The 26,965-nt window shown below is 42.6% G+C and overlaps 1 protein-coding gene across 10 annotated transcripts in view; it reads right to left on the bottom strand.

The window, feature by feature from the left end:
* The window catches only part of TBX4 (T-box transcription factor 4), a 101,410-nt gene that overhangs the window by 4,205 nt on the left and 70,240 nt on the right, over positions 1–26,965 (bottom strand). For all 10 annotated transcript variants that reach the window (XM_081844176.1, XM_081844180.1, XM_081844183.1 and 7 more), the window contains 4 exons: positions 26,486–26,605; positions 23,663–23,810; positions 10,780–10,932; positions 103–191 (listed from right to left, as the gene is read on the bottom strand). In XM_081844176.1, coding sequence (XP_081700302.1) covers positions 103–191; positions 10,780–10,932; positions 23,663–23,810; positions 26,486–26,605 — 510 coding nt within the window. The remainder of the gene's footprint in view (positions 1–102; positions 192–10,779; positions 10,933–23,662; positions 23,811–26,485; positions 26,606–26,965) is intronic.

The raw sequence follows: 26,965 nt of genomic DNA, 5'->3' as shown, positions 1-26,965 counted from the left end.
CCCCACCTACAAAGAAAACACTGCCCATGAAGTAGCTGTATTAGACAGAGCGCTTATTCTGGGCCCTTCCTAATTTTATCTGTCTCTGTTTAGTTGTCCCACCTCTGTAATCTTGCCACGCGTAGGTCGCTGTCATCGCTGCCTCTAAAGCCCTTGGCAAATGGGTTGTTTTCTATCTTCAGTTGAGTTATCTATTAAGGAAATAAATGCGGTGAGTTATTAATTTGAAAGGAGACTGCAGACTTTGTGCTTCTCCAGAAGACCTATTTATTGAGCATTTAGCATTCATCCTGAATTGCTTGAACAAAGTTATGTAGTAGTTAGATTATATCCAGTCTTTATTAGTATTCATTCTGATTTTTTTGCAGGGTTAGATGAAAATGAGCATTTCTCCTGATTGGCTTGTGGGGTGTTTATATCTCTTCCCAGTAGCTAGTCATTCATCTCACACATCTCCCCGTCACTTTTCAAGCTGCTATGGCTACAGAGTGCTTTATTTTATTTATCTATTGCATTTATATCCCACCTTTTCTTCCAAGAAGCTCAAGGTGGTGTACCTGGTTCTCCCCCTCCACATTATCCCCACAACAACTCTGAGGTAGGTTGACCTGCGAGATAATGACTGGCCCAAGATCACCCAGTGAACTTCAGCGCACTTACCAACCTATAGCCATGTTTTGTGCTTGAGTACCTCCTGGTAGTATAAAACCAGTCCATGTCTACAGTGTAGATGTGACCTACATATCGGTTCAGATCAATCCTTGGTTCTGGGACCTTTGGCTCAGAAACATGTCAGAATAAGGTGCAATCCACATTCATTTATGATAAGCAAATCTGACAATTTCAGTTTCTCATTCTTCCAGTCTTCAGCTCTCCATATCCATCAGCAACTCTTTAAAAGTCCTCATGGGAATTCAACAGCATTTTAGTGCAAATTTATTCTAATGTGCACATTTGTACATGCATTTTGCCTAATATACAACTTTTCACAAAGCAATCATGCCTCATATAAAGATATTTTGTGTGTTATTTTACTGATATGTGTATTTTTAGAAACTCTGTACCTTAGTATATGCATTTTTGTACATATTACTTGGCTGGATAATAGCACTGCAAAATTCAGAGAAGTGTGAATTTTGGAGGATGGCCCTATTTCAGTTTGCATAGTTTTGGAAACTGTGAATTAGGTAGGTTCTTCTTTATATGCAAAACAAATCCCTATTAATATGTGCCATCATTGTACTTGCACTTCTCAGAAAAATACAGTTGGCACTGAAGGGACACAATGTGTAGGGCTTGTCTGCCACTTTCCCCCAAGAAAGCCTGCTGCTTACTGCTGAATCAGAAGGAACATCAAACAGGTTTTCTGCAGATTGACATCTGTTCCAATTTAGCGGTAAACAGTGGGGTTTGCCTGGAGAAAGTGGCTGGGCAAATGAAAAACCTGCCTAGAAAGCACGGGACAAGCAGAAGTGTGGACAAGCTCTAAAACACAGTTTCTGATGTGTTTCCATTCCATAATAAAAATAGGGAAGGTATTAAATTACATGGAGAAGCGGGAGATACTTAAATAGTCACTTTTCAAAATCACATACATACATTAAAGCCTCTGCACTCACACAGACAGTTGATGGAGAGAGAGTTATCTCCATGAACTGGCATAAGTGGCAGAGGAAGCAGGGCTTTGGCAAGGAAGGGGGAACTCACCACTCCAGCAAGGACCCAGTAAACCCAAAGGGGGTGTCCTTGGTGAAGTGGGGAGCCATTTCTGGCAACGTAGCCACTACTTTACCCTTCACCATGTGCAGGTTAACAGAGGACACACTTGTATCACAAGTTAATGGAGGGAGAAGCTGGATCCTCAGCAATGGCTGGAGTGGACAGAAGTCCGCCCACCACTACCCTGCTGTCAAAGACTCGGGATAAAATATTCCTTACTGAGTAAGTGATCCTGCCCCAGAGCTCTTTCTGGAGATCCATGCTACCACCACAGTCACATTTGTCCTATAATCACTAATGTGACTCCACCCCCAGTTAAAAGTGAAGGTTGGGGAAGGTTTTCAACTTAAGCACAGCCTCACAACCGCATTGAGAAGTAGGCAGAGGAATTAGGATCACTGACAAGTTGTTAAGAGTAAAATGGAGGGTAGAACTTCATTGCCAAAGATGCCTTTCCCTCACCCCATTAAGTAGGTGAAGGGTGCCAAGTCAGTTCAGCAAGGCTGAAACCACCCTCACCAACAGATAATAGAAACAATAACACTTAGTTCGCTCTCATGGCAATCCACAGCGAGGGAAAAATTCAGTTATTAAAAATTTGTCATAAAAGGAGTGTGAAAAAATGGTGGCATACAGCAGCAGAAGCGGTGAAATTGTTACAGGCTGGGTCATGCCTTGTCTACCTCACAAGCCAGCCCAAAAGAGCATTACGGGGGGGGGGGGAGAGAAAGAACAGAAACAAATGTGGAATGGACCCCAGTAGAAAACTGCCCCTGCTAAAACACGACATAGCAGCCCAGCAATGCTTATCGGGAAAGTGGGTGAGCAAGGCAAGTCCCTCTTCCTGGAAGGCACTGACATTTCGAAAGGAGGCCACTTTACCTTCTGCTGGCTGGCTGCAGCTTTCCTGGCACACTCATCTTGGCCAATTCTGCTCTTTCTTTTTCAAAAAAGGATTTTCAAAAATGCGGCTTTTTATTATATTTTTAGCCTCTCTTTACAACGCTACCTTCCACGCCCTGTGTCCCCGTGCACTGCATCATTGAGCAGCACTCTCAAGGCTGATGGCAGGCACAGCTCCAGGCAAGTGACTAAATGATACCTGGAAAGTGATGCTACTGACTCTGTAATTGAGTCACATAGTTAGCCTTTCCCTAGAGATTCCTTAAGCTGTGGTAGAGCCTGTGGCAGCTTAACAATCTTCCAAAGACCGCAGGAAGCTGCAGTGCTTTGCCTAAACACTCCACCCACAAACCAAGGTGCAATTGAACACTTCTTCATTCAGCTCCTTTCTGTACTCCGTGTCACCAAAGGACACCTCGACAACTGGCATTATAATAAGTTCTTTACTTCCTGCAGACAGAATGCAGAATGTTCTGTTTACAGTGTTTCTCTCTTCTCACTCTAACTCCCATCTCCTTGCTAAACAAAAAGACGTTTGCAGCTATCCTCCATTCCATACATTTTGTTTTAGGGTGGGTGGGAAGACAGTCTGGGAAAGAGCTAGGGCACCCACAGCCCTGACCTTCAGTGGGTAAGTTCCAGATTTCAAGCCTAAGGGCTCTTGCATCAGGAAAACCTGCCTCTTAATTTTGGGATTTCTACATATCCCCACCGGCACTGCCTCAGTCATAACTTCCCTGAAGGAGAAGCCATCCTTTAAATTTAGCCCTGCAGCTCCTATAGAACAGGTGGCCACAATGTTTGTGCAAGTCCATAGCTCAGGGGCAGAACATCTGCTTTGCATGCAGATGGGCCCACATTCAATTTTCAGGTAGGACTGGAAGAGAACTCTGAGTGGAATCCTGGAGAGTTGCTGCCAGCCAGTGTGGACAATTCTGCACTAGATGAACCATGGGCCTGACCTGGCACGCCTAGACTATTCACTCTTGTTGCCTCAAAGTCTTACCTCTTCTCTGCTTTTCCTTTCCAGGAAACCCTTCCTTAACTCTTCTTGTTGCCCCTTTATCAGATTCCATATCCTTCCTGCCTTCTCTGTCTTCAAGTGATTGTATCACACCAAATGATACAATCCTGCTGGTCCCAAGATATTAAGATGCTGTTGCTAGATGCTACATCACCACCCCAAATGGACGCTTTGAAATAAGTGTTTTTACAGATCTCACACCAGAGTCCTTTCAGCTGATTAGCATAATTGACATGATTAAAAGATGCCACAGAGTTACTAAGAATGTTCTCAGTGGATTCTTTGGTTAACCATATTGGGGCTATACAGCTGCACTTACAACTGTAACTTTGCAACCAAGATTCACACTGAGGGTTCCTGCCTGGGCTCTGCCAAGTCTGTTTTTATTTGAATAGACAACCTGGGAATGAGCTGCTTGTTTGTGGCTCCATAATGGCAGCATTTTGGATGTTGAAATAATATAGTCTCTCAGTTGGCAGGTCCTTTTTAGAGTGGGTGCATAAATAGCCACAGCCTAAATGGGGCACAGGTCAACTCAACACATGGATTCATCTTGTGGATTGGAGATATATCTTCCTATAGGTTATAATAAATCTTGTGTCCTCTGGGCTGCCATGCATCTTGGAGTGAAAGGAGCTGGTGTTTAATTGGTAAAGGAAAACCAACCTTGTGCCTTCCAGATATTGCTGAAATCCAACTCCCATCAGTCCCAGCCAGCATGGCCCAATGGTCAGGGATGGTGCGAGCTGGAGTCCAGAAACATCTTGGCATTCTGGATCCCGACTACAATGTGCCTCTGAACAAGAGGACAGAAGTGGGAAGAAAGCAAGGTGAGAGCACTCAGTACGTGCTCAGAGACACAATTTGCAGCCAACTTGAACATGGGGAAAGTTAATGAGGTTAGGAGATGTCCACAAGATGGTGGGAATTGGGCTTATGTTTCTAACATTAGTAGACAGTGTGTTTACCACGCTACTGAAGCTGTGAGGTAAGCTAGATTTGGTAGCATCAAGCAAGTGATGATTCTTCAAAACATGTGAAGAGTGTCTGATATTTTACAGGCTAAACAGAACCAAAAAAAGCATGCTTTTGACATTCTGTATAGATTTTTTGAGGGACGCAGGTGGTGCTGTGGGTTAAACCACAGAGCCTAGGACTTGCTGATCAGAAGGTCAGCAGTTCAAATTCCTGCGACGGGGTGAGCTCCCGTTGTTCGGTCCCAGCTCCTGCCCACCTAGCAGTTCGAAAGCACATCAAAGTGCAAGTAGATAAATAGGTACCGCTCTGGCGGGAAGGTAAATGGTGTTTCCGTGTGCTGCTCTGGTTCCCCAGAAGCGGCTTAGTCATGCTGGCCATATGACCCGGAAGCTGTACGCCGGCTCCCTCGGCCAATAAAGCAAGATGAGCGCCACAACCCCAGAGTCGGCCACGACTGGACCTAATGGTCAGGGGTCCCTTTACCTTTACTTATAGATTTTTTATCACCCACCCAGCTTAGTGGAAGCAGAATGTTTTAGGGATTAGCTTGATACTGAAAACAATTTATGGGGCTTCATCACTGGCCTAAGTAATGCTTTGAGAATTCTGAGTTTGTGCCCTGGGCCATTCTGCATTTCCTCTAAAGCAGGTGTGAGCAAACCTGAAGCCTATGGGATCTACTTTGCTTTTTACTAGAACCCCAAGGTCCATTAATCAGAGCCAGGTGTTAAATAGTGGCTGGGGGGAAGCAGAGTCAATTACTTAATACGCCACATGACCCCTAATCTGCATACACAGAACAGAGACTCGAGCAGCTTAATTTAAGAGGGAGGGTTTGGTTGTTAAATAATACAGAAACAAAAAATCTGATGAGTCTACTGCTACATCCGAATCAGTGCTGCCATCAGAGTAGGACTTTGGGGCAAAGGTCCAGAGCCTGGTCAACAGAAGGAGCAGGAGGGTACCCAAATGCTCCAGGGCTGGCTAATTAGGGACATGTGGATCTGTCAATTTCAGTGTCTCATTTGATCAACATAAAGTTCAGATATCCACATTTCCAAATCAATTTGCAATTTTTGTAAGTACTCGTAAAAATTCAGCAGTATTTTAGTATGACTTTCTATTATGATGCACATTTTCCCCCAAAGCAATTTCCCCTAATAGTGCATTTTGTTTGTTATTTTCACCAATGTATTAATTTTATGCACACTTTATCCTAGTATATCCATTTTTGTACACTTTACTTACCTAGCTAAGAGAATTGCATTGCAAAATTCAGAGAAGTGCAAATTTTGAAATATGGCTGTGTTTTGGTTCACATATAGTTCCAGAAAATGCTGCTAATTAGTTGGGGTCACATTTAAGTGGATCAAATTTCATTCTCATCCCTTGCTGGCTTACCACATTTTGAAGTTAGTGAAGTAACATACATTGCCAGTTGCTGCTGCTGCTGCTGCCACCCCCCCCAAAAAAAACATTAAGTCCAGAGTCTAAATTTAGTTAACTGCACCAACTCTAGTCTAATTTCTGCCCATTTTTGTACTGATGCATCTGAGTGGTACTGTTGAAGATAGAATTAGATGTGGGGCAACTAAGGGGGGTCAATATTGTTGAAGATAAATCAAATACTGGTATATCACTTTTACCCCACTTTTCAGCCCTTACAAGAGTTCCTAAGCTGGCTTGCATTCATATCACAATAAAAAACAGCATTTTTTATAAAGACTACCAGCACATTGCATAGAATGATGCCATTCTTGCCTATAAAGTATCTCACCACCATTGTCTCCAAAGTTAAACCATTTTTGCAGTTTTTAATCTCATGTCTTTCTTATTTTTAACCATTGTCAGCTGTCTTGAACATTTTAATGGCACATCAGTGTTTGAAATAAATAGGAAAGCATGAGGCAGAGTTCAAAGTGGCTACCAAACAGCCTCAGATTTGAACTAAATAGCTGCTAGTGTCTGTCCTATGATGCGTTTGGTGCCTTTTTCTGAATCAGTTTCAGCAATCTGCTGCAGTTTCAACAATCTGTATTCTCCATCTCCCGCCTCACAGAGTCCACTGTTTAGTTTGGGAAATGGAATAAACTCCTGAAGTTACAAAGCCAGAGTGCTGTAAAACTGCTCTCCCTGATTCGTTTGGTTAGCTCATGAGGCTCACAGTACCCAAACAGTATACAGTTCAGCTGCTTGAAGTTACCAAAGCCAGCAACTGTTCCTGTTTGTGAATGGAGTTGTGAGGAAAAGAGCTTTTAAGCTGGGTGTCAAGAAACCAGTACATCTCCCTGGGTCATTTGTGTAGAAATACGACCCTCTCCCTAATACTGACATTTTAAGTGAGACCTTAAGGTGATCTCTCTCTATAAAGCCTCTCCAGACAAAACTGTTTCTGGAGAGCTTCACTTTACAACTGACAACTTTGCTATGGGTTAAGCGAGTCAAAGACGGTGTCAGAAGGACGAGTGCTCTTGAATGCCTTCCTTGATCAGGGATTTCTCCCCCTGCCCAACAATCTGGCACAGATTTCATGAAATTCACACTGTGCTGTAAAGTTTGTGATTGTCAACATTTTTGATTGAATCCTGTGACAAGCAGTTTGGGAGAAATTGCTTTGGATTACATCCAAAGTTAGTCCTACTCAGAATAAGGATGCAAGAAGGCACTGATTTATGTTCCAATTCATGTTTGTTACATGCATTACTGTTTCCATTCAACTGCAGTTCAGCTTCTAACAAAAACTATGTTACTCATCTCTGCCATCTGTGGCAGAATTTTATGTAACTCATTACCTTATCATTGTGCTATCCTACACTACAGTGGTACCTCGGGTTAAGAACTTAATTCGTTCTGGAGGTTCATTCTTAACCTGAAACTGTTCTTAACCTGAGGTACCACTTTAGCTAATGGGGCCTCCCGCCACCGCTACCTGCGCGATTTCTGTTCTTATCCTGAAGCAAAGTTCTTAACCCGAGGTACTATTTCTGGGTTAGTGGAGTCTGTAACCTGAAGCGACTGTAACCTGAGGTAACACTGTATTCATTTCAATGCAAAGGAAATTCCAGTCAAGTTTTAGGGGAGTGTAACCAGTGTGGTTGCACTGGGTGCCACATCTATACTGTAAAACAGAGTGTGAGAGGCAGGGGTCCCTGAATTTTCACATCCCACAGGGTGCCGCTGAAATCTGAGAGCCCAAAGTCTGACACTGCAAATGCAATGCAAATTGGGGCGGGAAACATCAATTGTGCATCATTAGTAGACTGAAAACAGCAGTAGCAGCTGCTGGATGGATTTTTGTTCCTGAAGAATAAGCGAACTCCAGCAATTTCCGCTCCCAATTCTGTCAAAATTCTCCGACATCCCTAACTCAGAGTAGAGGCATTGAAATCAATGGACACATCTAACTTTATGTCCATTAATTTAAGTGGGTCTGGTCTGGTCTGAACAGAACTTAGTTTGTTACAATCCCCTGTGCCTTTCTATGTTTTCCGCCCTTAATTAAACAGCTGCTCAAACCTGTGGCTTTGTTGGGCACCTTCTCCCGAGATACAAGCTGGGAGCCCTTCATTCATTTTGCAGCTCTAAGCAGGCAAAATATAGACTGGGAATCTACTGGTAGATGCCTGGGTGATTTCCAATAGATCAGCAAACATTTCTGCCCCCCAAGTGTTTAACAGTAGCAACTAAAAGGCTTCCCCTCTAAAAGGCAAACTAAGGCCTGGGGGCCAGATCCGGCCCAATCGCCTTCTAAATCTGGCCTGCGGACGATCTGGGAATCAGCATGGTTTTTACATGAGTAGAATGTGTCCTTTTATTTAAAATGCATCTCTGGGTTATTTGTGGGGAATAGGAATTCATTCATAATTTTTTTCAAAATCTAGTCCGGCCCCCCACAAGGTCTGAGGGACAGTGGACCAGCCCCCTGCTGAAAAAGTTTGTTGACCCCTGAATTAGACTGTTGAAACCAAGAATATGTGGAGGAAAACCAGAGCTGGGGTTGGGGGGGGGTGGCGCCAAGCTCAGTTTTGGTATCAAAAGCTAAACATGTGCTCGAACACCTCTTTCTTAATTCTAGGTCTATGTTCAGTCACGCACCCCATGCCATTTTTCTCTCACTTGGCTCCAATTGGTGGAACTTGATGTTAACACCCCCCTCCCCCCAAAGAAAGACATTGATCCCACAAGTCTGAAGTTTGTTCTCCTTCCTGCTCTACAGGTTGTGGAGCAATAGATAGTGCACGCACACTCCACACACACACACACACACACACACATACACACACTCCACACATACACAGACAGTGTGTGGTTTGGAGCGCCAATTCTCAGTCGGTACAGATCTTGACTCAGACTCCAGTTGTATCACATGCATCCAATCAGACCAAACCTTCACAAAATGCATGTAAATCTACCACAAGAACAAGAGCTGAAATCCATTTTGTGTTTCCCCCCCTCCAGTTCTCTCAATCTCACGCCCACTCAAAAAAAGAAAAAAATCCTTCTTTTCCTTCATGTTCTGACCGCAAGGCAGGCTCTTAACTGCTTTTATAGTAACATTCCTTGTATGTCTCCCTAAATACATATACCGTAATTACTTTTCACTGTAGATTTATGGCTGGGCTTTACCAGTCATTATTAGGTTTGCTTGCTGTTTTGAATGACATCCGAGAGTTTATGGCCTCTGATTCATTAGTTACTGGGCTCACTGTGACTGCCAAGATACCTGCTTTAAACACACATACACACACTCAGTACACTTTCCTTCCTTTCCTGAATGGCATCCTCTGGGTTTTGGTAAAACCAAGCATAGGGCAAGTGGGTGGGTGCTTTCTATTCAGAGCCTGTTTTCTGACACAACCTTTAAGAACCAAAAAGACTGTCTTCTGGATGGAGGCCCACCTTGGCCTGGCATAATGCCTGGCATAATGCCTAAATCCTTCCCGTGTGATGTGCCCTGCCCAGCCTCTATTTCCCATAGGCACAGTTCCTGTGAACACATATGTTCTATTTAGCAAATCGTGGCATCTGCTCTGTATGTTTCACCGCCTCTGTTCATTTGTCTAATCTTTTTTTTTTTTTTAAAGCCATATAACTTCATAGCCAATTACTCCGTAAGTTAATTACTCTTTGTGGGAAGCAGTCCTTACTTTTGTCTGCCCTTGGCTCACTGCCAGCTGGCCCAATATTATTGGATTACAGTTTGGCCATGCAATTTTTTCCAAAGGCAATAGCTTGATTTCTGAGCATGGGCCCCAGGGGTTGGGAACCTGCCACACTCCAGAAGTTATTGGACTCTCAACCCCTAGCATGGCCAAAGTCTGGAGATGGTGTCTAGCACCATCTGGAAGGCCGCAAAATGCCCATCCCTGACCTACACACTCTTACAGGAAATCAGCCTTTAATGAGAACCTGCCTGCAAGGCGGGGTATCATCCGTCATGACTACAATGGTGCACATATTCCATTTAACGCAGAGGTTTGGAGCTGCTCCAATGCACCACAATCCCACGAACCCAAGAACTTTAGCAATGCTGCTCCTTTTTTTTTTTACAACATAAATAAAGAACTTAACGAAGCTCTCTTCATTTCAAATCTGGGGGGTGGGGGGTGGACCTGTGTGACCCAAATGAAACATTGGGTGGTATTCAACTAAGTTTTATTCAAAGTAGACCCACTGAAATTAATGAATGTGACCAAATTAGGTTCCTTCATTTCAGTAGGTCTACACTGAGTAAAACTGAGTTGGATATTAACCACCTAATAATGTCCCAAAGCTTTCTTGAACCTACAAAACCTGAAGACAAACAATATGAGGAGAAGACTGGAACCCTTGAGCAATGAGGTTATTATAGGCACACCGGAAGAATAGTAAGAAGGAATCGATATGATTAAAGTATAAATGTGAACTACCAACCATTAGGTAGAAATGATCCAGTCACAGTATGAAGAAAGTGACGAGAGAAGGTAACTTGTCTCATAGTACTAAAACTTCTCTGTCTGAGCAGTAAAGTTCTCATCAGGACAAGCAATGGAAAAATGCTACTTTGGTGGAGTTTCTTTTACAAAGGTTTAAGTTGCACCTGCTGCTGCCACCACCCCAAACATATCACCAAATTCACAAAACAAAACGTTATTTTGGGCCACGGTGGCACAAACCTTGTGGTTCTGATAGGATGTCACGGATATAAAGGATGTTTCTGGAAACACGTGAGTGCAGAAAGCTGTGTTCTTGGAGCCAAATGCGTTGTTCTCATCTGCTTTCACAATGTGCAGCCTTGGCTGGTATTTGTGCATAGAATTAAGAATGATCTGAGGAAAGGAAAACAAGAAGGGAACTCATTAGGAATACTGTACAACAAAGTGTATTCAACTGGAGTGCATTATAGGAGCAGGGAAAGGCATTTAAAACATTATGGTGAATTTTGGCTTTGATTTCAAGTAGGAAGGAGTCTGCATTCCTGTGTGTGAGTAAAAAAATAATGATGTAACTCTTGAGACCTGAAGCCAAACAAACGTATCTGGTTGCTTCCAATTTATTTATTTCATCAATAGCATATTTTTAAACCATGCCATTCAAACAAATTCTGATTGATAAAACCCAATAAACCAATTTAGAGAAACATAAAAATAAGAGGAACAAACTCTAAAAGCAGCATAAACCCCTTCAGACTACAGAAGCCAGAGAAGAGCACCGGCTGAAAGTCTTCGCGTATGGACAAGGGCATGTGGAGATAGGTCATTTCTTAAAGCACCGAGCTCCCAAGTCATTAAGAGTTTTTTCAAAAATCAAAACTAACACTTTAAATTAGGCCCAGGAATGGACCAAGGAATTATGGCAATTGTTGAAACAGTCAAGCAATGCAAACAGTTCCAATCACAAATCAGTGTATTCATTTTACCTTTGCCACTCCTCACCCCAGTGGCTTTTTTCTGGGGGTACGCAGGGGTACGCATACCCCTAAACATTTTGTGCAACTTTGTGCTTTTGTACTTATTTCCCTCGATTTGAACTATAAAATGGTGATTTTCTTAAGTCAAAATGAGAGTACCCCTAAACATTCTTTTAGAAAAAAAGCACTGCCTCATCTTATGCCTGTTCATTCTCTTGCTCATTTTTCTTTCCCTTCACAGAAACATTCCTCACCTTTTCCCCTAATTTCTTAGCCAACAGCAAGCAGAGAGGCTGGGGGGCGTCCCACCCTTTTGCAGTATTAAGGCAGTTCATCCACTCATTGCAAGAGGTTCCCCCATCACTTGACGGTACAGCAATACCAGCTGCTCTATTCCCACTTTCACTGAATGATGGAAGGCCAAAGGCATCCTCTGCATGGGTCTGTTTTCGTTAGAGGAGAGAGTTAGTATTGCCCAGTGTAGCTTTTTACTCATGTTAGATGGGAAAGAGTTGGATGGAAAAGGGTTGCTGAGTCTCCTACTTAGGTCCTGAGACACAGGGTGGCAAGCTGAGCTTGCAGGGCTGCAGGTTGCCTCAAACTGCATATAAATATTGTAAGAAATAAATACAAAAGTGAAGTAGACAAGAAATAGACTCATTTGCCCATCACCATCTAGTATATTTAAAGATAGGCAGATAGATAGATGTACGTACAAGGTACAGTTGCATATATTCATAAGGACCCCATAGCCATGGACATCCACAGGAATTTCTGCCTGGGGGGAGGACAAAGTAAAATAGGGCAGTTTCTCACTCCCAAAATTGAAAATAATAGTGCCTGTAAATTATGCCTCATATCTCAGGTTCTGCAAATGCTAGAAATTTACTCTCTTTTCTAATGGAAAGCTGGGGATCTGGAGATTATGGTTCATATGGGAAGAGGGGGACTGCCCCCTTCTCTCCCTGCCTCCCACTTGCAGAGGTCCACACCCCCCAGAGTGTTATGGGGAGAGGAAAGGGGGAGAATCATTGCACATCAATGGTATCTAGGCAGAAAGAGCACCCAGCAACCTGATCGAGGCCCCTCCACTTCCGTTTAGCCATGTTCACAATCTTGATGCTGATGGAAAGTGGGGCTGAGGCTGGAAAACAGAAGCCTATTCTTTTCTATTTGGGTCAAGCTACACCATTATGGCAGGATCAGTTCTTTTAAGGCCCTTTTGGTCTGACTGCATATAATTCTGCCCACAGTAGCCAGCTGCATGATATACCATTTAAATGTAGTTTTTATTGATGACATTTTCCAGATCAGCCTTCCCCTCTCCTCCCTGAGGAGGAATGAGAAAGCAGCGTGGCATTTTATCAGCTTTGTATGGGGTTCTCTTTTAACTGTTTGGCTGCTGTCTGGCTATAGAGCTTTGACCAAGAAAGAGGGGAAGGCTGCTTTATTAAGGCTGTTATTAAAATATATTTCACTTGGCTTGCCCTGTGATATCAAACCACTGGAGGACAGCTCCAGAAGCTACACTGAGGAGATTTTTAAATCAATTCCAAAAACAGTAATCACTGTAGTTAATTTGGGAAGTTAGTTAATTATACTTCTATTGTTCACGAGAATTTAAAATATATTTAATGAGATTTTCAAGTTGTAATGGCGTTATTTACTAACAGCAAATAGTGGGACCTGCTGCAGCAAAATGTTGCAGTTTATTCTTATCTCCTAACTCCTAAGTCAGGGATAGCCAAAATTATGTTGTCCATGGTCTGGTAACCTCTAGGATATGGAGATTCCATCAATCTCTTGTCGCTTAAAAAGAAAGACAAAAAACACAGATCAAAGTAAAGCACCTTCCCTTCACCAAAAGCTCTATTAAAACAGGCCATAATTTTGCACCCCTCCTCACTCGCTCCACTGTTATTCGTAACATGTAGATGTTCCAGGAGCAGAAGTAGTTCCAGGAGCTCCAAAGCATACCAAGAGAGTTGAGGCGCCCAGCTCCCATTTGGGTTTAGTGCTTTAATCCACTTTCAATATCTCCAATTGAATCTCATCAGCTGGACTGCACTACTTTCTTAAACACAAAGAATGTGTTTTTTAGAAGCAAACAGGGAGGGGGGGGCATATGAAACAGCAGCCCAGGCTGCCTGCCTAGAATCAGCATTGCTGAGATGGTGTTCCAGCTCAAAGGGATATTTTACAGAGACTCCAAAAGGTACAACTGTGACCCGTAAAACCTACCTAAAGTTTTGGGTTGGAGCCAGTTGGCGGGAGCTTTGCAAAGGGCGCACACTCCATTAGTCGTTAAGCTGCCCCAGCGTGCCTCTGGAGTCCTGCATCTCTGCCCTCCCTACAGCACTTGGAGGAATTTCATGGCTGACGAGGGATGGAGTGCCTGGTGCACGAGGGGAGTTGACTGCACAGAATGACATAAATAAAAGGCAGCGGCTTCGCATGCAGCCTGCCGACCATGAAAACTTATACATTTAATAAATAAAGTGAATCAAACTTGGGGAAGAGTCGTGGCTCAGTGGTAGAGCACACGCTTTTCATTCAGAAGGCCCCAGGTTCAATCCTTGGCATCTGCAGGTGGGGGCAGAATCTACCTATCTGGAATACTGGAGAACCACTGCCAGTCAGAGCAGACAGTACTGAGCTAGATGGACAAATGGTCTGACTCAGTATAAGGAGCTTCCTATGTAGCCTCTTAAAACTAAATGTGGTAGGATATGCCACAGGAAAAAACATGAACAGAGAAACAAATAAACATGGCATTGAAATAAACTTTTTGAATAGTTCTGCACGGGCCACTTTTCACATTCATTCTAATAAATACTGTGTGCTACAAGCACCTCTCCTAATACTGCCCCCTGCCCATCAAAATTTAGGGCATGAACCTGCCAAAGATACGCTGATTAGATTTCAGTCCAAGTATTATGAGCACACCGGGAGCTCAAGCAGCCTCCCCTCCCACTGACCATTAGTCACCTGCAGCATTTTCATACTCAGGTGGGGAATGCATTTAGTTGTGAGTTTGAATTTTGAACTGCAGTTAAAACAGCAACCACAAAGTTGCTTTGGCAGTGGGGGACTAGCCAATATAGTAGCAATGATGTCACGGGAGGACATCTGAAAATCTATCTTCAAACGGTGACTTTGATACCACAACAAACATCCTAGTGTTGAGCACACAAAACATCTCCTATTTAGCTCAGGTGTAATGCAGCCAAGATTTCTGCAGGCACTTAGTGATAGTGATAGGTAGATGCAATATGAACCTGCAAATATGCAAACGCTCGCATTTAGGGATGAGAGAGAAGTCTAGTTCTGTTCACATTTAAAAGACAAACCAGCTAAACCCAGACTTTCTAAAGCAAGAAACTGAAACACAGCCTTCTTTCAAACATCATTTTTCAAAATTTTGCAGTGCAGTTCTCCAGCCAAGTAATGTGTACAAAAATGCACATGCTGTGGCAAAGTGTGTATAAATGCATATATTGGTGAAAATATCAGACAAAAATGTGTTTACTAGGAGAATTACACAGCAAAATTTTGATGAGTTTTCATTAGGACTTTTTAGAAAAATACAAACTGATCTGGCCATCTAGGAAAATGAAGTTACTGGAAAAATTAGAAACAGGAACCAAAACTGACAGATTTGCCCATCCCTACCCCCATGACCCATTTCCCAGCCTGGTTGTACAATTTTGCATTACCTTCCCTTTTAAGCTGGTGGGGTCCTCGGGCCAGAGAGTTCCAGCCTTGCATTTAGAATTCAAACCCCCAATTAGCTATGCTCAGATTTGAAAATTAAAGGTTTAGCTCTGAAAAAGGGAATGCTTCCACACGTCGTGAGAGGAGCTCGTTGTTTGGTGTAAATAATACCCATATGAACAGAAGCTTTGTTTCAGCAAGTAAAGTGCACACCATTTGGTTATTAGAAACTGTCAGGTTGGGTATAAGTTTGCGTCATGACAGGCACTCAGAAGCCTGTGCACAATGAATGTTCAGATTTTTCATACAGATTCCACAGTGATTCTGGGCTCATCCATATTTCCATTTGTCCCGTGATTTTTAGTCCAATAAGATTTTCCTTTGTCTCGACACTTTCTCTGGGGAAGCCTGCTGTTTACTACTGAATTGGAATGAACGTCAATTGGGTTTTCTGTGGGCTGATGTTCATTGTGATTCAGCAGTGAACTGTGGGTGTTCCCGGGGGAAGTGGCAGTACGAAAGAAAAACCTCTAGACTCTTGCCTAGAAATCATGGGGCAAACGGAAATGTGGATGAGCTTTATTTAAGGATTTATAAGCTACTTCCCAACAAATGCTTCTAAAATATGCTGTAAGCTGCCCAGAGTGGCTGGGGAAATCCAGCCAGGTGGGCTACCTGTAAATAATAAAATTAGTCGTAGTAATAGTAGTACTGTAGTAGTAAGAATATCAACAACACAACGTATTTCGAGCACATTTGCAAACTGGAAAAGCAACTGTGGGTGCTGCTACACACAAACCACAACCAAGCACACACTACCACCCTAGTCACTTATTTCAAGTGTAATTTCAGTCATGGGGAGAGACAAGGGAGGGGGCTGTGTAGGCCGGTGGGTGCCAGGTTGCTGGCCCCTGGACTAAGTTGCTGGCCCCTGGACTAAGCCACTTCCGCCCTACAGAGGAGGTGGGTGTTGTGGCTTCACGGCCCCCACCCCGCGCAATTGGGGGGATTCCCGGCCATGTCATCCCCTGGCCATTCAATCGGCTGGCTCAGGGGGCGTGGCCTGCCCTATTTAAGGCAGGAGGCAGCCAGGGATCTCCCTCTTTGCCGCATGCCAGCTGTTCCTGCTTTTCCCACCCTCCCGCCCTATAAGGTTTTCATTCCTTGACCTTGCTATGGACCTTGGTTGGTCGCCATTGAAGGGCCTGGTAGGAATTTTTCCACTAGGCAAATTGGCACCAGCCACTTGGTTTTCGCCTACCTCGTAGCAAATCGTCACAACTTTCTTGGTATTGGCGGTTAGGCATTGGTATTGTTCTGTAGATGGAAGAGGGGAGGCAGTGCCATCACCTGTCCCACATATTGAAGGGTAGTCCGATAAAGGATTCCGGGAGGTGTGGCCCTGTCCAAAGCCTGGGGAGGTGAAGGCCTAATGCACACCCACAATTGGTGACCCCAGGGGAGTTCCTAGTTGATGTGCATCAGCAGGACTCCCCCTACTGATGGTTAACCCTTCCCGGAATTCAAGCAGACTGGCTGAAGTCGGATATAGTTGGTTAGGACCAATGCCTAAGCCAATACCGCTCATCACCTGTAACCAATAAAGTTGTGGCCTTATTTAGCCCATTAACCTTAATAATTGTGTTATGTGTCATTATTTCCGGTGGGGGAACGGGAACTCGCCACACAATAAGGCCCTTAGTGGACAAAAGTGACTCTTGGAACTCTTCTTTTGTAAGAAAACAAAGCTTGAATCATATGTACTATCAATGAACTCAATTCAAATTCCACTGGTGATGCTAGTGCTAAGTAAAGCCCATCAAAGGGCCTTGCATTACTTGGGATGTAGCGCCAAATAGCATTTTTATTTTTTCTTTCTTTCCCACCCATCACCCTAGGGTCCCGGTGCAGTCCTTCACAGACTATAGTATTTTAGAGAGCAAATTGTTCCAGCGTTCCCCCAGATTAACATTTGCACCTGGAAAGTTAGCATGTCATGAAAGTTTGGTTAAAACCCTGATATATAGCTTTCCATCTGCAGGGAGGTAGAGATTTGTTTTTGTTAAGCACCTGAACCCTAAAATGGGCATTCCCTCAATAGCAGTTTTACATGATCAGAAAACATCAAATTAGGAGTTATTCCAATACATGAGAATTAGCCCTTGGCTCTTTCACCCCCTAAACGTTTGTCCATTTTCTCTTTCTTAAGGGCACAATTTTTGTGACTTGAGTTCCTTCTACGAACTAAAGCAGTTTAAAGTTAACCGTTAACTTATAAAACACCTTCGCCCCCTCCCTCCCCGCAACATATCCCCTCTCCAAACATATATTTAGCCAATATCGATCTATATATATTTTTCAGAGTTATATACCAGCTCAGCTCCCTAGCACTAGATATGTACCTTTGGGAACACAGAGTCTTGCTTACATTTATAGCACCATACAGACTTGATAAGGCATTGGAAAGGCAGGATAGAAGCCCATACAGTAATTGTGTGGGGTTTTTTTTTTTTTTTTTAAAAAGCATTGCTTTGGATTTCTTAAGAATGATAAATGTTTTTGAATTTGAAAGAGATGTGGCTTCTTAAGTTAACGTTAAGTATTCATAACGTTTGATCAGGCCACTTTGCTTTGTGTAATGCAAACTTTCCCTGAAATCAATGCATAATATGTTGACCCGTGAGCAAATAAATAAATAAATCGGGAGCTGTTTTAAGAGAGTTCCTTGGTTCTCCAAAGGAGATCAGGTGTCACACACTGCAAAAGTTGTCATGACAATCACCCATTTAATACAAAACAACAGACAGTGGTGTGCCAGCCCCACAATTTTAATAGCTTCTCCCAAGGAATCATATAACTGAAGTATAATCCCTCTTGAACATGCTCTCTGTCTTTTACTTTCTTTTCAAGCATTTGGTCTAATGAGTCAACTGAATTACTCCATTTCCTCATTTTGGGCAGTGGAAGGAAATACGAGCTGTACATTTTGTTTTATATTTATCAAGTACATCAACTGGGAGAAGAACTGCCTCTTTGTAGACAGATAAATATGGGCCCCAGAAGCCAACTGTTCCAATTTTGACCAAATGCCCAAGGGGCGGGGAGAAGCACCATCATACCTTGGATCAAGAATCTTCCTTTCCAGAGAGCAAAATGTTCTTGCTGGCTTGTTAATCAGTCACTGTAACTATTTTGCGAATTGTCACTGTGATGAAGGGTCTGGTCCACAAATGCTTATGCCATAATAAATCTGAGTTGCCACAAAGTTCTTTGTCATTTTCCTAAAAACAGTGTATTTCCCAGTAGCTAGCTGTGGGACTTAACTAGAGAAAAGAATAATCTGGCATACATCACCAGCCTCCTGCATGCTTTCCTCTACCCAGGATCAGTTCCTTCCCTTGCATGCTGCTGCTTTTAAAGATTTCCTCTTCCTGTGGATAGGTTTGACCAGGGGTCTGCAACCTTTAAGACAAAAAGAGCCACTTGGACCCAAGAAAAAAAAACTGGGAGCCACAAAACCATTGCGACATTTAAAACAGTGGGGAGTGTCGGGGCACACAATGTGCCTCCTCCCCTCGCTAGTATCCGCCCCGGAGCCGCGGCAAAGGTGTAAAAGAGCCACATGTGGCTCCGGAGCCGCGGGTTGCAGACCCCTGGGTTTGACCATGCAGTGACACACTTTCTGTGTGACATGACTCCAAGCCCACTCTTCTTCTTGCCTTGCTTCCTGGCTCTGCCACATTTTGGTAAGAGCTGTAGCTCAAGGATAGCATGCATACTGTAATTTGCATGCTGAAGGCCCTTGATTCAATCCCTGGTATCTTCAGATAAGCCTGGGAATGCCCCCATCTGAAACCCTGGAGAACTGATTACCAATCAATGTAGACAGTACTGAACTAGATGAACAAATTGGTTGGACTAAGGCAGCTCTCTATGTTCCTTCAGCTCCACTATTGCTGCTGCCTCCTCCTTTTTGCCTAAACTGCTCCAATTTCATTCCTGGAATTGACATTGGCTTGGTTTCTCCAATAGGGATACTTTGCATTCCCTCTAATTAAGCACCTTGGCTTGGACTCTAGCATTGCCTCATTCCCCAGAGACCTTGATTCTGCAAGGAGGCAATGAGTCACTCCAAAGCATGACAGCAGTTGATATTGAGGGTTCCTCCTTTCTCTGTGGAATGGACACAGCCAGAGACAGTGCATTAAGATGTCCTGCAGTTGGACATAGGGGGAAGGAGTTCCTAAATTGTGGTCTGCAAACCAACAGCAGTCCACGAGCTACATTCACATGATCTGCAGTGTGTGTGTGAATTTGTAGCTGAAGACAGGAGATAGCACACCCATCATACTAAACATTCAGCTTGAAACTTTTTTTGTATTTTTGTTGCTTCTTTTGTTTCTTGTGTTTTATTGCAATGGAATTTGAATTCTGTGGAAATCTGAATTACTGGAAATCTGATTGTAATAGAATATATAACAACTATTTTTATATATAGTTTTTTATTGTGTGACAATTTGAATTTCATAGATTTCAAATTGTAACATAGTACAATAAAATACAACATAAAAAATAAAAGCAGCAATAAAGATACAAATAAAAATCATAAAGCATCTAGAGTTGTTACAACAAGTGGAAAAATCAATACGTGATCTGCCAAGACCTGCAATTTCCAAGTCAACAATACATGCGGGGGGCGGGGGGGGTCAGAACTGCTAACAGGGCATTGGGCAGGTGTTGGGGTCTACTTCAGATTTTTACTAGAACTCCAAAGCCCACCATCTAGAAACCCTTGCCAATCTACTGCAAATGATGCGACAATTTACCAGCTGATGAGAATTTACCTTCTGCCAACCCTCAACAACTTTGTGCCCATTCCCCTGTAGGTTATTATCTGGCCCACTTGCTTGAGTGATCTAGAAATTCATTGCTCCAGAAGTGCTTTACGAACTGCAGCTGGTCTCTCCAGGACTGTGCTGGTTGGCAAGTCCTGTCTTTTGATTGGCCAAGGCATCTCCCAACCTCTTTGTTCTAACCATATCCTATACATCTACAGCTTCCTGACACTGGAATTCCTTTCATGAATGAGTACCCCTATAAAAACATATCACACTTCTGATAGATGACATCATTAATGCCCTCCCCAGCCTACTGCATGTACAAACTTATTTTGCACGTTTTGAAGACATTATATTCATAGATGAATCTTTCTTGACGGGCAATGTATGTGCAATAGTATTAATTGAATTTCCCTTCCAATGGCATTGTGAAGGATGGAGTATCATTTTCCAGCAGTAGTTGGATCCACAGCAGCTTAAATAAATCTGGCATTATTAATGAATACATTTTGGTTGTGTCAGCATTTTTGACTTGTGTATGTTTCAAAAAGGCTTCCCCTTTTTCCCCTTCCAAAGAAAGAAAAGAAGGGAATCATCCAAAGCCCAAATATCTGTCAAAATAGTTAAGCTTGTTATATCCCTAGCCACCCTCAGGACACACACATAAATCAGGTTTTTTTGTCAGGCTGATTATCTCCGCGCATGTAAAGATTTTGAAATACATAAATTAATGTCTTACCCCAAGAGGAGGGATTTCGCTTTTAAGTAGATGTGGCTTAAGAGGATGTCTAACATTTAGAGGCTGATAAATGCCTCTTCAACTATCTGCCACTGAAGAGTGTTGGCTTCTCCTACTGTAGTGCTTTCTTTTCCTTTTTTAAAGCACATGCAAAAATTGTTTTAGCTTCTTGAGAATCTCGGTTATTCCAAGAAAAAGACCCAGGTCAGGATGAATGAAGCCTATAAGGTTCACATCAGATGGAAAAGACCACACTCTTCTCAGCAAAAGGAGACATAATGAAGTCATCCACAGATTATTCATTAACGGAGCATTCCAAACTCCCAATCTGCCCTGCTGGGGCAGATGGAGGGAGGAGACAGAAGTGTCCCTCCACCCAGCAACAGAGAGAAGCTCCACCATCAGAAAAGAAGCACTTCAGTCTGCCCAAATGGCAAATGGATGGAATATTGCCAGTGGTAATAATTGATTTTTTTATTTATTTCAACTGCAGCAGAACACATTGTCCAGTAGCATCTTAGAGACCAACTAAGTTTGTTCTGGGTATAAGCTTTCGTGTGCATGCACACTTCTTCCGATACCTGCTGCAGTTTGTTTTCTGCCAAAAACTACTTTATTCGTTTCAATTTTGAAATTACATAACTTTCATCATTTATGTGATTAATGACAAAAGTTATGTTGTTATTATATTATTCCAGCCCATTCATTTCAATGAAAAAGAAACACAATGTAAATGGGGCTGGGCAGGTGTAATCGTGTATCATTTGCAGGCTGAAAGCAACAGCAGCAATGAATACCAACCATATTTGCTGAATTGATTTCTGTTCTAGGCATGGGACAAATTAAGCAAGCATCACCATGGAGAGTGTCTCACCCAAGTATCTTCCAAAACCTGTCCCTGGCTATAATGCATTTTAACAAAGGTTTGCCAGACCAGTATAATATGGCTTATTCATGTATGTATTGTGTACAGAGCACAGCTTTAAACACAGTTACGTCTAAGGAGGAATGGCAGCCTATGTTGGAAGCTGTTCATGCATGCAAATTTGATTTTATTATTTATTACATTTATGAATTGCCCTTCCTCCAGAAGGTGCTCAGGGTGATGCACAGCAAAGATAAAACAATAAAATACAGTGGTACCTCGGGTTAAGAACTTAATTCGTTCTGGAGGTCTGTTCTTAACCTGAAACTGTTCTTAACCTGAAGCACCACTTTAGCTAATGGAGCCTCCCGCTGCTGCCGCACCGCTGGACCACGATTTCTGTTCTCATCCTAAAGCAAAGTTCTTAACCAGAGGTAATATTTTTGGGTTAGCGGAATCTGTAACCTGAAGCGTATGTAACCTGAAGCGTATGTAACCCGAGGTACCACTGTATATCCATAAAGACACATAATTACTCACTGCTGTTAGGTATCAGACAACACAGTATCAAACAGTATAGAGTTGGATAGACAGAAACAAACAAGGAGGACAGACATCACTCCAGAGGGAGGGCATTCCATAGCCAATTTGGCATTGGAGGAGGCAGCTCTGCAGCAACTTGGACTCTGAGCCACTCAGAGCTTTAAAAACCATGTTTGACTTGTGAATATTCAAGGGGAAAGCTACAGGCAAGATCACTCCATCACATACCTTTTTGTCAGTAAGGCAAAAGTCAGAGCAGTTTGCAAAATGCAACTCTGAATCAGTTGTGCTTGAATGCAGAAAGTGGAAAATGGGAATGCCTGTGTCGAAAACTTTATATCCCATGCAACAACAAAATACCAGGAAGCTCAAGCCATCCAGGTTCCAATGCCAACAAAAAATGTCCTGTTTGGTTGTGGCCAAAATGAACATTCACATTGAACCAACATAAATAGTGGTATATTAGCAGCCCAGGTAATGGTAGGTAAAGAGGAAGAAATAAAATAACTCTTAAAAATGTAAATATAGGGAAAGTAATTGAGTTAATATCCTGCTGCTAAGAATTGCATAGACCCCTTTATACTCTTATGCTCCCATCTGCACTTTAACACTAGTTAGATGTACCCTTTGCAATGATATACCAATAAGTAAGCAATGTATTGGCCCACTGCTGTGCCTTGGAGAAGGTTCTGCACTTATAAAAACCACCGGTCACATCCTTTTCCAGTCTCTGCAATGAAGATTTTCCAAATAAAAAATACCCTGTATATTGTGTATAAATATTCTGAACACCCGGGGGGGGGGGTTGATTGACTTACACCATCAGTTCTGAGCACACTACAAAGTGTTATACATCAAAGGTTTCAGTTGGCTGAAAACAGGAAACTGCAGAATGAGTCAAAGCCCAAGAGAAATATGCAAATATGAATGGATAAACAGACAACACAGTGTCAGCAACCAATGAAAAATGTTGAGATACGTAAGAAAGAGTATCTGATGCTCACATGTGGCCACGCTTGAATCCTCTGCTGCCGGAAATCAACACTCACAAAAAAATGTCTGGCACAAATATCAAAACTATAAGGCTACGCAGATTCTGGGTGCCAGTGACAAGAGTGTGTAGAGTTATGCTGGAAGCTCAACCTGGAGTTAGAGATTCTGCACAAGAACCATTGGCATGAGTGGGACCTGCAGCTGGCTGGGGTTGATAGGAGTTGTAATCCTAAAACATCAAAGGCTCTTGTGGCACCTTGAAAACTAACCAGTTTATTATGGCATAAGAACAGGACTCCACTCCATACAAAATTTATGCAAAAATGAATTTGTTAATATTCAAGGTTCCAAAACACCCTTTGCTGTTTTTGCTACAACAAGTTTTACGCAACTTCCCAGATGGAATCTTTTGACAGCCTAAACATCATCGGTAATAATATATAGTCATTTCTCTTACATGTCCAAAGGGATCCAGGTGGTTGTTGGTGAGCTTTAGCTTCTGAAATGACACCAGCTGGCGCATCCAGTGGGCTCCTGTGGCAGGTGAATCTGGGTGGACATACAATCGCCCAGGCATCGCAGGCTCAGCCTTACCTGCCACCATCCTGCGAGGGGAGCAAACGCAGAAAGGTTAGTTTTAGGGTGTTCATTTGTATATTTAATTCAGTACGATATGTTTTGCCCAACGTCTCCAGCCATTCAAGGACAGCTACAAAATCATAGCCATAAAATGTTTCTAAATGAGTGAAGAAGGACAGAGCAGAAATCTGATGGATTGTGAAGTAAATACAGCAGATAAAAGACAAAAAAACCACTTTGTTTTTCAACTACCAAACACCAGCCATGAAATGCAAGTCTTGTATTTTTATTGTATGCTTTATTTTTAGAGAGAGCAACATCAACAAATTTAACCTAAAGATTTTTAAACAGCCTTGGGGGTAGTTTGAAAAGGTCTCTGCTCTTTACTTCCATAGTTCACCCAACTGATATTCTGAACTGGATTTCTTTACTTTAAATTTACCATCCTTCAGATAAGTCCAAGGATGGTTTGCAGACACACACACATTCACGGTGGTATTCAACAAAGTTTTTCTCAGACATATTGAAATTAATGGACCCAATTTAGATATGTTCATTAATTTAAATGAGTCTACCCTGAGTGAAACTTTGTTGAATACCCCCCAGTGCTTTTTGAAAGCTTGACAAGCTTTGCGTACGAGGTGGGAGGTGGAATTGTGAGATTTGATGGAGACCATCACTGTGTTTTTCCATTTTTACTTCACGACTTCCGGAGCTCTGCTTTGGCACTGGAAATTATATTCCAGAGCTGGACCTCAGATGAAGCCCTGAGCACGTTCGCCTTTCCATCTGCCATCTCTTAGGCTTCTTTAGTACTGTTGATCTGGTCCAGTGAAATAGACTGTACTCCCACAATTCATTTGGGGAGCAAGAGTTCCAGCTTGGTTGAAAACCCAGGTTGCTACAGAAGACTTTCCCTCCCTTTCACTGCCCTAGTTTTCTCACTAAACCAACAAGATGAGCATTCACTGTCTGCCACCAGCTGTAGCTCAGTGGTAGAGCACATCCCTGGCATTTTGAGGTACGGTTGAGGAAGTACCTCCTACCCAAAATTCCTGGAGAGCTACTGCCAGCCAGTGTAGGCAATAATGAGGTAGACTGACCAGTGAGGTCTTATACTGACTGCAGTATAAGACAGTTTCCTATGTTGCTATTTTAAATCAGCCCTTAATTCAGAACCTTGACAAATGAGATCTTTATTTTTAGAGGAAGCACCTGCTTTGCATACAGAAGGGCCTGGGTTCAATCCACGGTGTCTCTAGGTAGAATTGGGAAAGACTATTCACTGTCCTAGCAGCTGCCACCCACAGTTCACAGTAAGAAGCAATGGCTACACACACACACACACACACACACACACACACACACCCCTTGGGTCATAAGAAGTGTTCAGTGGGCACCTTCCCAATACTAAGGAGACTGTGGAAGCAGAATGTGGGTTAAGAGTTAAACACTCAAAGCTCCCACAATTAAGAGATGTAGCCTGGAGGTATACAACTCATGTACACACCCCTCACCTTCCTTCATATCCTCTCTCAAAACTTTATGATGACATCCTTGACTTAACTCCTTAATCCTTATCCCAAATTGTAACCCCAGCTGAAACAAAAACTGTCACTCCCACTTTCTCCCATTTGTCATTTTGCTCTTCCATCTGTTGTTTTTCCTCACTGTCAACACTGATATTGTAAGGACTTCAAGGGCAGGGAGCTTGGGTCACATCCACACTAATACATTTAAAGCACAGGGCTTTTCTCCAAAGAATCCCCACAGAGCTGCAATTCCCAGCACCCTTAGCAAACCTACAGTTCCCAGGATTCATTTGGAGAAAGAAATGTGCTTTAAATTGTATGTTGTAGACGTAACTTTTTTTAACCTTTGAAAGTGCAAAATCCTAAGTACACCGATGAATAATCGGTGAATAGCATCTACTGGATGATTATAAACATTTTTGCACAAGGCCACTTTGCAGCGACCAAGTCTGCAAGCCTCAGGATTAAGCAGCTACCATTGTTTACGAGTTGCTCACAGTATCTGGGATATCTGAAGCAGCTTCCTAATCAGTGTTATTGAACCGAAAGCAGTCCTTGTTTACACAGGCAGGGCATCCCTGAGCATTTAAACCAACACACTTTTGCTTGCTCCACTTAAAAACCACTTATTTAGAAATATATATAAATACAGCTATTTCATTTTTAAAAAATCAAAGCAGTTTACAGCAAACATTTATAAAACCATACAATAAAAACCATATAAAAAGTTAAAATCAGACATCTATTAGCAATTGTGGGAAGAGAGTCTTAATTCCTTGCATAGAAAGTTTTCAGTGGGTGTGTAAAGTTTAGCACAGAACAACACATAATGCATTAATGGTGTCCAGAATACAGCCACAGTGCTCTAATTCAAAGTATAAGGAGCAGTGTTTTGATGTTTCCAATACTTGCTCCATATATAGGGGAAGTCTGCCTCAAACCTGCCCCAAGTAGAGGCTGTGCAGGTTACAAGTTCCCAAAAATGAGAGTGTCGAGGTGCTTAGGGATGAAAAGGTAAGTAAAGATTGCTTTGCCAAAGACTGCTTTGCCAAAGACATTTCCTGCTCTTCCTGTTGCAGGCTACACTACCAAAACTGAACTACCATCCGGATGAGGCCGCAACTCTAGATCTGCTGGGGTGATTTTAATTGTGTCATTTCAAGACGTACCATTTGTTGTCGCAGAATTTGTACCGGTGATCGTCTGCAGGAACAATATCAATCAACAAGATGTACTTGGTCTTGGGGTTCATCCCAGTGACTTTCACTTTGTAACTTGGAAACATCCTCCTTACAGAAAGGACACAAAGCAAACAAACAAAAATAGACATTAGGTCAGAAGGCAGGGGCCAAATTGAGAAGCAAACAAGAATACCCTATAAGCCTACTCCAGGCAGTACTGAGGAATGCATACACATTTTCACTGTGTGTGTGTGTGTGTGTGTGTGTGTGTGTGTGTGTGGATGAATCATAATCCCTAGATTCCCAATTTTAACACCCCCCCCAAAAAAAGAGTACGTTTCTAGCATTTGTAGAACCTGAGATACAAGGCAGTATTATTTTCATTTTGCCTATGTGAGAAACTAGCCTGCTCCCTGCACCCCTTCAGTGTTTTATTTTGCACCCAACAAGAAATTTTCCTGCAACCAG

Source organism: Podarcis erhardii (assembly GCF_964252035.2).
Source record: "Podarcis erhardii genome assembly, chromosome: 16".
Classification (NCBI taxonomy): domain Eukaryota; kingdom Metazoa; phylum Chordata; class Lepidosauria; order Squamata; family Lacertidae; genus Podarcis; species Podarcis erhardii.
The sequence above is the reverse complement of the archived record's forward strand: the minus strand, read 5'-3'. Positions and strand labels throughout refer to the sequence as shown.